General features: G+C 47.4%; 1 protein-coding gene across 1 annotated transcript; it reads left to right on the top strand.

The window, feature by feature from the left end:
* The first annotated feature begins 653 nt into the window (after positions 1-653).
* On the top strand, positions 654-3,200 carry LOC109774553 (nudix hydrolase 13, mitochondrial). The gene is made up of 4 exons (XM_020333295.4): positions 654-1,234; positions 1,321-1,408; positions 1,495-1,578; positions 2,471-3,200. Exons 1-4 carry the CDS (start codon positions 1,158-1,160, stop codon positions 2,855-2,857), a joined length of 636 nt encoding a protein of 211 aa, XP_020188884.1. The 5' UTR covers positions 654-1,157; the 3' UTR covers positions 2,858-3,200.
* The last annotated feature ends 9,466 nt before the right edge of the window (positions 3,201-12,666 follow it).

Below are 12,666 nucleotides of genomic sequence, written 5' to 3' on the forward strand. Positions count from 1 at the left end.
ACTTGCGTGCTTTCACTGACGCCGACTGGGCCGGCTGCCCCGACACCCGCCGCTCGACCTCCGGCTTCTGCGTCTACCTCGGGGACGCCCTCGTCTCCTGGTCGTCCAAACGCCAGGCCATCGTCTCGCGCTCCAGCGCCGAGGCGGAGTACCGCGGCGTCGCCAACGCCGTTGCCGAATGCGTCTGGCTACGCCAACTCCTCGGTGAACTCTGCGCTCCGGTGACCACGGCGACTCTGGTCTTCTGCGACAACGTTTCCTCTGTCTACCTCTCGGCGAATCCAGTGCATCACCGACGCACCAAGCATGTGGAGCTGGACATCCACTTCGTCCGCGAGCGCATCGCGCTCGGCAAGTTCCGTGTTCTTCACATCCCCACGAAGCAGCAGCTGGCTGATGTCATGACCAAAGGCCTGCCCAAGGATGTTTTCCTCCAGTTCAGGTCCAGTCTTTGCGTCGACACGGCCGACGACGCGACTGGGGTGGGGGGGGGGGGGGGTGGTGTTAGACCACATGTGTGTGTACGTTGTATGCCGGTGTATGTGTACGAGTAGAGTACATGTGATCGTGTGCGTGAGTTAGTGGCGCACGATCTCTCTCCCTGGAGCTCTCTGTAAACTGTATATATGCCCAGCCGAGGAGCTAATCCAAGTGCGTTGAAACTCATAGCTAAAGCCTCCTCTTATCAGCTCGGTCGCTCCTCCCGGAACGAACCCAATCACGCAAGCGAAGAAGCGACCGGAGCACCACACGCACCGGCCCTCGTAATTGCCTCGATCTCCAATCATAGGCCGGCTCGAGGTGCCGCGCTATTCAACGGACCTCTCCCTTTGTTTACTACTCCCGCCCAAATCATTCGCAGTTTTCTCTCCTCCCCTCTGTTTCGAAGAATCAGACCGAGCCTAGCTTCCTAGTTGTTGTGTGGTTGGGCGGTGCTGGTGCGTTAATGGCGGTTGACCTCCTCTTCCTCCTCGCGCCTTTAAATTGCGCGGGAAGAAGCGCCAGTGGTGAGAGCCGCAGATAGCCAGTTTGCTGCCTCCTCCCCAACTCCTTTGCTCCGATTGAGTCTCGCCTGGGCTCTCTGTTCCGTGTTCTGTTTCTGTTTCTGCTCTTCAGCAGCAGCCGCTGCTTCTTGTCCCTTCTTTCCTGACGCGGCAATGGCATCGGAGAAGCTCGTGGCCAGGAAAGGCAGGCTCAGGCAGCGCTACGACAACGAGTACCGCCTCGTCGCCGGGTGAGTATCCACTCATTGGATCATTGTATCTTCCATGTTCCAAGCCGTTCTTGCCCTGACGAGCCGTGTTCCTCTCTCGGGCGCAGGTGCGTTCCGTACCGCGTGGACAAAGATGGGCAGCTCGAGGTTCTCATGGTCTCCACAGCCAACAGGGACGATCTCGTCTTCCCCAAGGTAACACCAACTCACAGTACCATCACACATATTTCGTCGGCGACATGCATCCACGTACTGATCAATCCATGGATTGACTTTTTCAGGGCGGCTGGGAGGACGACGAGGACGTCTATGAGGCGGCATGCCGCGAGGCGCTGGAGGAGGCCGGAGTCAGGGGCAACATCAATGTAACTACTCTACTCACACATATCTTTCCTTGGCATGCATCACCAACCTAGTAGTATTTACTATCTTGATTACATGAACAGCTAATGGTGCAAGTTTACTGCACCTCTAGGTAATTAGCTGATTTTTTTGGCAGGTGAGGTAATTAGCTGATTTGACCTCTAGAGATCGATTGAGCTATATATGATGATATACTAAAATAAGCAGATAGCGGCGAACACGATGATGTTTGATAGGGAAAGCAACCAGCTTGGGATTTTTCTCTCTTGATAAAATCTGTCGTGGAGAATTTTTTGGATCTTACTCCCTCCGTTCCCAAATATAAGTCTTTCTAGAGATTCTAACAAGTGACTACATAAAGAGCAAAATAAGTGAATCTATACTCTAAAATATGTCTACATACATCCGTATGTTGTAGTCCATTTAAAATGGCTAAAAAGACTTATATTTAGAAACGGAGGGAGTACATGACAACCAGGAGACAAGACAAGGACATGGCCGTTGACTTAGTAAAAATTTACATATTCGTTGTGACGTGGTGTAATTCTTTCACGATTATCCTTTGAGTTGTCTAGTCTGCCGGGGAGCCCTTGATTATTGTGAATCCAAATAATTGCCCTCTTTTATTCATCTTGCGCTGGCTTGTCGTCAGAAGCCTTGTCCCCTGGAACAAATTTCAAGCATCGATACATGGCTCCTCCACAGATGATAGAAAAGAACACATTCAGAGATCTAGCAGATTGCTGCTATGCATGTGACGTGTCTGCTGTTTGTCCAACACCGATCTAAACAATCAGCTCCTGTTGGTGACATGTTTGAGTTAATTATGTATTAGCATTTACATGAATTATATAGCTGTTTCTGATAGGCACTTACCACGTATTTTCTCTCCAGAGAAACCCGCTGGGCTTGTGGGTGTTCAGGAGCAAGAGCAGACAGAGCCTGGGCCAGAGCAGCGACAGCCCGCGGGGCGCCTGCAAGGGCCACGTCTTCGCGCTGGAGGTCACCGAGGAGCTCAAGCAATGGCCGGAGCAGGAAACCCACGGAAGGCGGTGGCTCTCCCCAGCGGACGCGTACGGGCTCTGCCGGTACGACTGGATGCGCGAGGCGCTGACGGCATTGATGGACCTTTGTTCGACGGCATCGTCGTCGATCCCTGTAGCGGCGGCGGTGGCCGTGAGCACTGCGGCGCCGGAGCTGAACGAGCACGCTGGCATGTGCATAAGCATGATGCTGATGAAGCCGGTGGACTCCGCGGATCGAGCGGTGGCGCTGTGCTGATCCTTGCGGCGCATGCAGATGAACTGACGACAGACTGCAGGCGAAGCTAATAAGCAGACAGAAATATCATCTGATAAGACATTTGAACATGTTCTCTTTTCGTTCTAATCAGTAATTAGCTATCGTCGTAATTACTGAGTGTCATCCGTCATGTATGATCAATTCCTGGCCTCTGTTGATTGCCAACTTGTATGATCGATCCGTGTGTTCTGTAATGTTATCAAGTCTTAGGGCCACTTGATTAAGTCGTCTTGTAAATGTTTGCTTCCGTTCCTCAAATGCATTTTCTGAGCAACAAGAATATTTGTGAATAGAGTTTTATTATTCGTCGTGGTACGTTCAACATATTTTCTCATGTTTTTTTATAAAGAGAAATACCAAGATAGTAGTACCCAATACGTCTAACCTCCGCAACAGTATAATGTCAAGAGATAGTTTAGACATATAGGTTGCACACAACCAAATTATTAAAAAGAAGAAAAAGTAATGACCTCTAAATGTCACGGCCAAGCAATCACCAGTGGTTGACATGTTTCATTGTGCGTGATCCGACGGTGAGTCCACCATGTGTACCAGCAGCCGACCGCTACAACTTGCTTGATATCAAGGCTTGACATTAGTTGTAGAGGCGCATCAGGGAGGCACAGAATATGTTCCATGACAACCCACCCTGATTGATCAACCATCCCTGCTGTAGAGATGAAGTCTCTCAAACATACGTTACCGAAGTTCCTGTGGCTGAATGCACCGGGAAACGCAGGTGGCGAATATCTTCAGAGTGTTGGTGGTAGATCGGGCAAGCTCCAATAGATCCTATGTGGCGGTTTGCAGGTATATAGTCAAACGAACTTTAGCCCTCTATATATGGTCAAACTTAAGTAAAGAAGCAAGAAAGGAATGTGTCTTTGGGTGCGGGCTTTTGGAGGTCGCGGCAAGGTGGTTATTTTGAAATTTTCAATAATCATATATTGGAGTTCCAAAAAATTCTGAAAAAAATTCTACACATTCATATGGATGTATTCTACATGTTTATAAAATCTGAAGTTTCAAATCGTGATTTTCTTTTTTGTGTAGCTCTCACCATAATATATATCATCTTCAAAATTGCACACATGTAGAATACATCCATATGAACCCGTATGAAATTTTTTTCAGAATTTTGTGAAACTTCAAAATATGATTTTATTTTCTTTTTCAAAATAACCACCTCCATGGAAGTCGTCCGCAATTGGCATTTTCCTATGTGTTTTCCCGCAAAAGGAAGTAAATGAATGAGTCAGCCCGCCTCCTGGTCCAAACAAACTTGCGTTTGTTTGGTGGGCTGGGCCGTCCAAATTGACCCAATCAAGAGACCACTAAAAACAACGATGGCAATTTGGCATCCTCTATCGTTGCTAGTTTGACATAGACTGTCTTCTATAGGAGCCACAAAACTTCACCATTTCAACTTGAAAACCAATCCATCCAGTGCCCTGAACCTAGAAAGGAGACAATGTATTAGGTTAATTGCAGGAGTTAGGCACGGCAAGTTGGGTTTTATCACTAGTCGTTGTTCACTTGGTGTTATCGTACATTTTCTTCTGCTAAAGCTTGTACATTTCATCTAAAATGACCTACTATACTGATTTCGTGCCTTAGTGCCTTACACATTTAATTTATATTTCAGAGACATTGTGTGCATCAAATACTCTTTCAAATATTTCTTAACAGAGAGAGTACTAAACTTAGCTCATAGCGTTTGGATATATAGGTGGCATTGAAATGGTCCAGACTCCATAGCTTGAGAGGTAGGTTTTGGTTGGTAACTGGTAAGTAGCCCTCGCACATGCCAGACGAAAACTTTGTTCAGCTTCGCCTCATCACTTCATATTTTGGATTGCTAATACTCGGAATGTAGCCTGCAACCTTTATACTTTTCAGAGCCCTATGTTGAGAAGATGTGTCTGCTATAAACTGCAGTTTTTGTCTGTTGCTGTCCTTTCTGTACAAGATGATGCAGGAAAGTTTCTTCTTTCTTCTTCATTATCAAGAACGCATTGACATTCGTAACCATCTAGCTAGAGGAACACAATATTGACTTAGCCTTGAAGTTAGTTAGTTCATGCCAACAAATCTTCAGCCCCAATCGGATCATGGAGCAGAGCACCTCCACATTGCTGGGTGGGCCATAACCCACGGTATTGAACTCTCACTTTTGGTCATGAACCCTACTTGCTTAGTACTACTAGTTTTGTCCGTTGCTAGCATAATTAATCCTAGCTAGCAGGTTACACCTGAGTTCAAATCTTTACGGAGACGAATTTAGGTTACACCTGAGTTCAAATCTTTACGGAGACGAATTTAGGTTTCTATTTATTCTTGAGAACCAGTCTTTCCTTATACTCATGTGATTTATCTAAAGGACCGGTTTGGGTATTAACCAAGATAAAAAATTCTGGTACTCATGTTTAATGGCCGTATGCATCCTTACTTGGTGCAGAGGCGAGGGAAGTGAAATTCTCCCCCGTTATAAAGGATCTCACACATACTGTAGATCACCTCCTCCTGACCACCTCAGCGCCGCCACCCCAGGGGGCCGCCAGGGGGATTAGATCCCAGCATTGCCGGCCCCCCACCCCATAGCGAAAGATCTTGACATCGCTGCCGCTAGTGTTGGCCGCGGTGGTGGCGACGCCCGGTGCCAAGGCCCTAAGGCGGGAGGAGGCGGTGGCAATCACTCGAGGCGGCTGTTACGTATCCGACGTATCTATAATTTTTTTATTGTTCATGCTATTATAGTATCAATCTTGGATGTTTTATATAACTTTTTATGCTATTTTATATTATTTACTGGGACTAACATATTAACCCAGTGCCAAGTGTCAGTGTTGTTTTCTGCTTGTTTTTGGTTTTCCAGGAAATCAGTACCAAACGAAGTCCAAACTCTACGAAGTTTTTCGATGATCCTTTTCTGGACAAGAGAGACCCTAGAAGCTTCGGAAGGAGACCAAACGAGAAGTGAGGAGATGGCAAGGCAACAGGGCTCGCCTAGGGGGTAGGCGTGCCCTGATGCCTTGTGGACTCCACGTGGCTCCGTCTGACCTAATTTCACCCCTATAAATTCTCTAAAACTGGGAAACCAATAGAGAGCCACTCTAAACACTTTTTTTGCCACCACAAGTTTCTATTCGTCCGCGATCCCATCTGGAGGCCTTTCCTGCTGGAGGGGGAATCGATCATGGAGGTCTTCTACATCATCCTTGCTGCCTTCCGATGATGCATGAGTAGTTTACCACATACCTACAGGTCCATAGCTAGTACGTAGATGGCTTCTTCTCTCTCTTTGATCTTCAATACAATGTTCTACTCGATGCTCTTGGAGTTCTATTCGATGTAGTCTTCTTTTGCGGTGTATTTGTTGGGATCTGATTAATTGTAGGTTTATGCTCAGATTATTCATGAATATTAATTGAGTCTTTTTTGAATTCCTTTATGCATAATTATTATAGCATTGTATTTCTCTCCGATCTATTCGCTTAGTTTGGCCAACTAGATTGATTTTTCTTGCAATGGAAGAGGTGCTTTGTGATGGGTTCAATCATGTGATGCTCAATCCCAGTGACAGAAAGGGACATCACACATATTTGTATTGTTGCCATTAAGGATAAACAGATGGGGTTTATTCACATTGCTTGGGTTTACTTTGTCTACATCATGTCATCTTGCTTAAGGCGTTATTCTGTTTTTATTAACTTAATACTCTAGAGGCAAGCTGGATAGCGGTCGATGAGTGGAGTAATAGTAGTAGATGTAGGTAGGAGTCAGTCTACTTGTCTCGGACATGATTCCTATATACATGATCATTGCCTTGAATATCGTCATAACTATGCACTTTTCTATCAATTGCCCAACAGTAATTTGTTAAACCATCTTATGTTATGTGCTCGAGAGAGAAGCCTGTAGTGAAAACTATGGCCCCGGGGTCTACTTTTATCACCTTGTTGCACTTTTCTTTATTTTATTTTATTTTGCGATTTATCTATTTGCCTACCACTATGTGATTTGATCCTTGCAAATAACTGCCGAGGGGATTGACAACCCCCTTGTTTGTGTTGGGTGCAACTATTTGCTTTTTTGTGCAGGTGCTGCTAACGAGGTTCTGTGTGATTCTCCTACTGAATTGATAACCTTGGTTCTTAACTAAGGGAAATACTTATCTCTACTGTTGAAAGAACATGCGGTGCCCCCATGTTTGGTTTTGGTAATTGATGACAATCTCTATGGACTAATGGTTGCCTTGAGTTATATTTGAAGGTTTTGTCCATAGGCTTTTCTTGGAGTACATGTGTTGGTTTCAAGGAGAGTTTGTGTCGACCAAAGTGCTATTCGAGGAATTATCCAAAGATTGGTCATGTGAGTGTTGAGCTTATTGCAAGCATGTCTTAGAGAAGAAGATTGTGTGATCATTCATGTATATCTTCAAGACATCATCCAAATGAAGAGAGTTGGAAAGATTCAAGGTTGATCAAGACTAAGTCAAGAGTGAATCAACTTGATCAACTCACAAAGCGTAGAAAATGTATCGAGAGGGATCAAGCGATCCCATGGTATGGTAAGCATTGTCAATTACGCTTTGTGTACTAACCCATGATCTTCGTGAGAGTTCTTTGTGGGGTTAGGTTGCGGTGTGCAAGTTCAAGTGAAGCATCATGAAGAGATCAAATGCTTGAAGCTTGCCGTCCATTGTGGTGACAATGGACTTGTGAAGATGTGCGGAAGAGTGGCTCACCCATAGTGGAGTATGGGGGAGCAATCAACTAGTCTTCATCGAGCCAACGCAACCAAGAAAGGTGGTCCAACTTGAGGGAGTCAAGATCATAATCATCTAGCTCAAGTGGACCATGTGCAAGGCAAAGGTTTGCCCTTGATAGGTTTTCTATTTTACCGGTCTCATGATGGTAGTTGGGAGACCGGGTTATAGGATCGATTGTCGTACTATCAAGGGGGGCTCTCGATGAGTAGCTTGATCGTATCATTCGTAGAGAGCTCAAACCATTGCATCCTTGCATCATCTTTCTTGGTTCTTGTTTGCTTCTCTTTGTGAGTTTTGGAGCTTTTGGTCATCTTGTTGACAAGCTCGAGTTCATCGAAAACGGAGTTCACTTGCATCTTCTATGATGTTTTCGATGTTGGAGGTTATGTCTGTTCTTCTCTGTTGGAGGTTTCACTCCTCCATTTGTTAGGCATACCTCCCCTGCCTCTTCTTACTATAACCAGTCGCTGTTTTGATGCTACTCATCGTCTTGTTTCCAACAAGCTTGAGTTTGCTCAATTCGGAGCTCATATGCAGAAGTTATGGCAGTTTTGGTTTTCCGTGGAGTATACTTGTTTTCGTGGAAGTGGCTTTAGGATGGCGCCAGTGGTAGTACCGCTGGGCCGGAGCGGCAGTACCGCGTATCGCCACAAGCGGTAGTACCGCTGTCCCACAGCGGTAGTACCGCCCATGGCCATAAGCGGTAGTACGTCTCCGGTTCCGCGCTGGTACCGCCTCGACTCGAGACGTGGTTTTCTCGTGTCGGGTTCAGCGGCAGTAGGAGCGGTAGTACCGCTCATGTGCTTAGTAAAGCCCATTAAACATCCAAAACAGATAATATAATAGCATGGAACAATCAAAAATTATAGATACGTTGGAACCGTATCAATCTCCGCCGGAGTATCAGCAGTGGCATACATATTCATGGCGAAGCACCGTGCGGTTCCTGCTAGCCGCGAGATCGGGACAACGTGACTTCCGGTGAAAACCGCGCCTGACTGTGGTCTTGGTGGATGATGATGGCGTCTCCAACGTCGTTTCCTTCTCGATGCGTTGTTGTTGCAGGTCACGTCAACTCGATCGGGGTGTTCCGGGGGAAACCCTATGATACGTCCATTTTTCATCATGTTTTCCTACTGAAACCCTAATGACTTTGCTCTCATAATATGCAAGGTTTACACAAAGAGGGAGAATGCCGGCAGCTGGAATTCTGGACCTGGAAAAGCTATGTCAAAGTTACCTATTCTGCACATCTCCAAATGAGCTGAAAATTTACAGACAATTATTTTCCAATATATGAAAAATATTGGAGCAAATAACTACTAGAGGGGGCCCACCAGGTGGGCACAACCCACCTGGGCGCACCAGGGAGCCCAGGCATGCCCTGGTGGGTTGTGCCCTCCTCGGCCCACCTCCGGTGCTCATCTTCTTGTATATAGGTAATTTTGACCTAGAAAAAAAATCAAGAGAGGACTTTCGGGACGAAGGGCCGCCGTCTCGAGGCGGAACTTGGGCAGGAGCACTTTTACCCTCCGATAGAGCGATTCCGCCGGGGGAACTTCCCTCCCGAAGGGGGAAATCATTGTCAACGTCATCACCAACAACTCTCCCATCTTTGGGAGGGCCATCTCCATCAACATCTTCAACATCACCATCTCCTCTCAAACCCTAGTTCATCTCTTGTGTTCAATCTTTGTGCCAGAACCTTAGATTGGTACTTCTGGGTGACTAGTAGTGTTGATTACATCTTGTAGTTGATTACTATATGGTCTATTTGGTGGAAGATTATATGTTCAGATCCATTATGCTATTTTATACCCCTCTGATCTTGAGCATGATTATCATTTGTGAGTAGTTACTTTTGTTCTTGAGGTCACGGGAGAACTCATGTTGCAAGTAATCATGTGAACTTGATATGTGTTCGATATTTTGATGATATGTATGTTGTGATTCCCTTAGTGGTGTCATGTGAACGTCGACTACACGGCACTTCACCATCTTTGGGCCTAAGGGAATGCATTGTGGAGTAGTTATTAGATGATGGGTTGCTAGAGTGACAGAAGCTTAAACCCTAGTTTATGAGCTATTTCGTAAGGGGCTGATTTGGATCCAAAAGTTTAATGCTATGGTTAGATTTTAGCTTAATAGTTTTCTCGTAGTTGCGGATGCTTGCGAGGGGGTTAATCAGAAGTAGGAGGTTTGTTCAAGTAACAACAACACCTAAGCACCGGTCCACCCACATATCAAATTATCAATATAGCGAACACGAATCAAACCAAATGATGAAAGTGATATGATGAAATTACTGTGTGCCCTCGAGAACGCTTTTCTTATCATAAGAGACCATTTTGGCATGTCCTTTGGCACAAAAGGATTGGGCTACCTTGCTGCACATTATTTATCATTACCGTTCCTTGTCCGTTACAAATTGTCTTGCTATCAAACTACTTATTATCGACTATTTCAGTGCTTGCAGAAAATACTTTGGTGAGAACCACTTGTCATTTCCTTCTGCTCCTCGTTGGGTTCAACACTTTTACTTATTGAAAGAACTACGATTGATCCTGTCGGGGATATACCCCGCGGTATGACCCGGCCGGAAGTATGACCCGGCCGGACTTGGTGCTTCACCGTGACCCGCCGGAGGACTGGAGACTCACGGGTCTGGCGGCTCACTGTCAGACAACTCACGAGCCTGATGACTCATGGATGACCCCGACGGCGGGTCAGATAGAAGACAAGGCCCAAGGCCCAGAAGGCCGGCTCACGTTTATGATGGGTCGGCTTAAGAAGAAAGGGATGATGAATATTTCCTCTACGAGGAAGCAAGACCCGGACTTGTAATTAACTTGTAAGAGAAGATAGACTAGTCCTAGTCCTACTAGGACTCCACATGTAACCCGCCCCTCTAACTTATATAAGGAGGGGCAGGGCTCCCCAAAAGAGGGACAAGCAAGAAGAAACAATCTCTAGGGCTAGACACAAAGAGCCGGCTTACCGGCGACTCTCTCATAAGCATAATGAGACCTAGCCACAAACAGCATGTAGGGTTATTACCGGATGATGTTTCCCAGGGCCCGAAGCTGTCTAAACCCTTGTCTTGTGCGTTGATCCGCCCTGCGTCTCTCATCCCAATCAACCCCTCTCAAGCTACTACATAGATGCGTTGGCCTCACGACTAAGTCCTTACATCTAGGACATCTGACGTGTTAATTCCACGACAGTTGGCGCCCACCGTGGGGCCTGCGCACGGTGGTGTTGATTTCTTGAAGGGATCTTATCTAGGGATCGACGAGCTCGCGATTTCGTCAAATGAGAAAGAGCTGGCAAGTTCGTTGTTTTTTGATCAGGAGCATAATTAATTTTGGGGCCGGGAGTACCAGCTAGCGCGATCCGGTGAAACCGAGACCGACTCAGAGTACTGCACTATTCAATTGCCATTTTATACTATAAAAGCCGGCGCGTGTGAAGGAAATTGTATCCACGGCAGTCGACGTATGCAGATTTTCTTCAAAGTCCCGAGGACGCTGCCTGGCTGCTGTTACTACGCACTGCGTCCAAACATCAAATCAGAATCAGTACTAAGTACTTGTGGCCGGGTTAGTACTCACGTGAAGGCCAAAGATCAATTCATCTACCGAGCATTACTTTTTGCTCCTCGCATGTTGAAGCAAATAAAGCAAAGATTCAGAGGCAACTCACGATCAGACCAACCGCCATGTGAAAGCACCAAGGGGGATTTTTTCCAAGACAACCGTGACCCGGAAACAGATTTGGACACCGAGTTGTTCTCTGACCTCACGTCGAGTCAACGCCTCCGCTACTGCGATTCAACCACGGTCGGCGCGCCGTTCTGCAGTGACGGCCTCTGCCGGTGCACCAAGCCACCGCGGTGGTCTCGCCTGAAGCTGCCCCCGCGCTCAACCTCCCGTGCCCTGAGTCGCCCGGTCTTGTAGCCGCCTCCACCTTGCTGCTGCACTGCCGGGTCTCCCGCGCCTTGAGTCGCCTCTGCCTCGGGGTTGCCTCTGCTCGCTCCGAGCCGCTTGCTGCAGCTGCCGCGGCGCCTTTCCGTGAAACAGTCCCGCAGTCGCACTGGCCATCACCGCCGATCGCCTCTTACTCAACCTCGCCGTGCTGCGCCGGATCTTACCAGCCGTTTATCCCGGCGCTGAGATGCCTCTCCTGCTCCGCCGTGTTTTCATAGTGGCCACACCGAGCCTCCCTGGTGCGAGCCGCCCTTGAGGTCTCGCCCTCGCCCAGCTTTTGCACGAGCTGCGGTGAGCCGCCATTGATTTCAACCCGCCCCTATTACATCAGGCTTGCGTTAAGCCGCCACTCCAGTGGGCTCCGCTTCTAAGCCGCCTTCACCAGCGTGGCTTTGCCTCGTGCTCACTTCCAAACCGCTGGCACCCTGCATCCAGACCGGCCTGGCGTGCTGCAGGCTGCCGGGTTTTGCTCTTGCTTCATTTTTTGCTGGTTTGCTACTCCTATTTCGCCGGCTGCCCGCCATGCCCACTGCTGTGTTTGTAAGACCAGCAGACAGATGGAGGAGGAAGAGACAGGGGGCTGGCTGTTCGCGAGATAGATGTGAAGTTGAAAAAAATGGGGGCGCGTGCTGCCCGTCAAAGTCCCATCAATCATTGCTGTTCTGGTGCGCAAAAGAAGGATCCAGAGATTCAATGGAACATCAGTACTAATACAGTACAGCTCAAAAATCTGCTTAGTCGTTGTCACACGCAGAATTCGTTTGCTTGCGTCGACGAAAAATACCAGGTGCTATTTACCCCATTTATTTCTAAGGCGCATATTATTTCATCCGAACAAAATTACTTTGCCCTGCTGTATTTTATATGCAGGAGAATTATCCACTACAAAATGGTATTACACCATGGAGATGGCACAGGTGGTTGTCCTTATTCAACGGACTCCCGCACCGGCTTACAATACCATGGCCGGCTTACTCGTCCGCACCGGCTTACAACGTCGCGGCCGACTTGCCCGCGTCCGTGCCGTTTTC

Source organism: Aegilops tauschii, chromosome 2 (genome assembly GCF_002575655.3).
Source record: "Aegilops tauschii subsp. strangulata cultivar AL8/78 chromosome 2, Aet v6.0, whole genome shotgun sequence".
Lineage (NCBI taxonomy): Eukaryota > Viridiplantae > Streptophyta > Magnoliopsida > Poales > Poaceae > Aegilops > Aegilops tauschii.

Excerpts from the sequence above, each read along its gene's own strand:
- LOC109774553 (XM_020333295.4), top strand. The coding sequence starts at position 1,158 with ATGGCATCGGAGAAGCTCGTGGCCAGGAAAGGCAGGCTCAGGCAGCGC. Across the intron at positions 1,409-1,494 it reads ACGATCTCGTCTTCCCCAAG|GGCGGCTGGGAGGACGACGA; the intron begins GTAACACCAACT and ends TGACTTTTTCAG. Across the intron at positions 1,579-2,470 it reads GAGTCAGGGGCAACATCAAT|AGAAACCCGCTGGGCTTGTG; the intron begins GTAACTACTCTA and ends TTTTCTCTCCAG.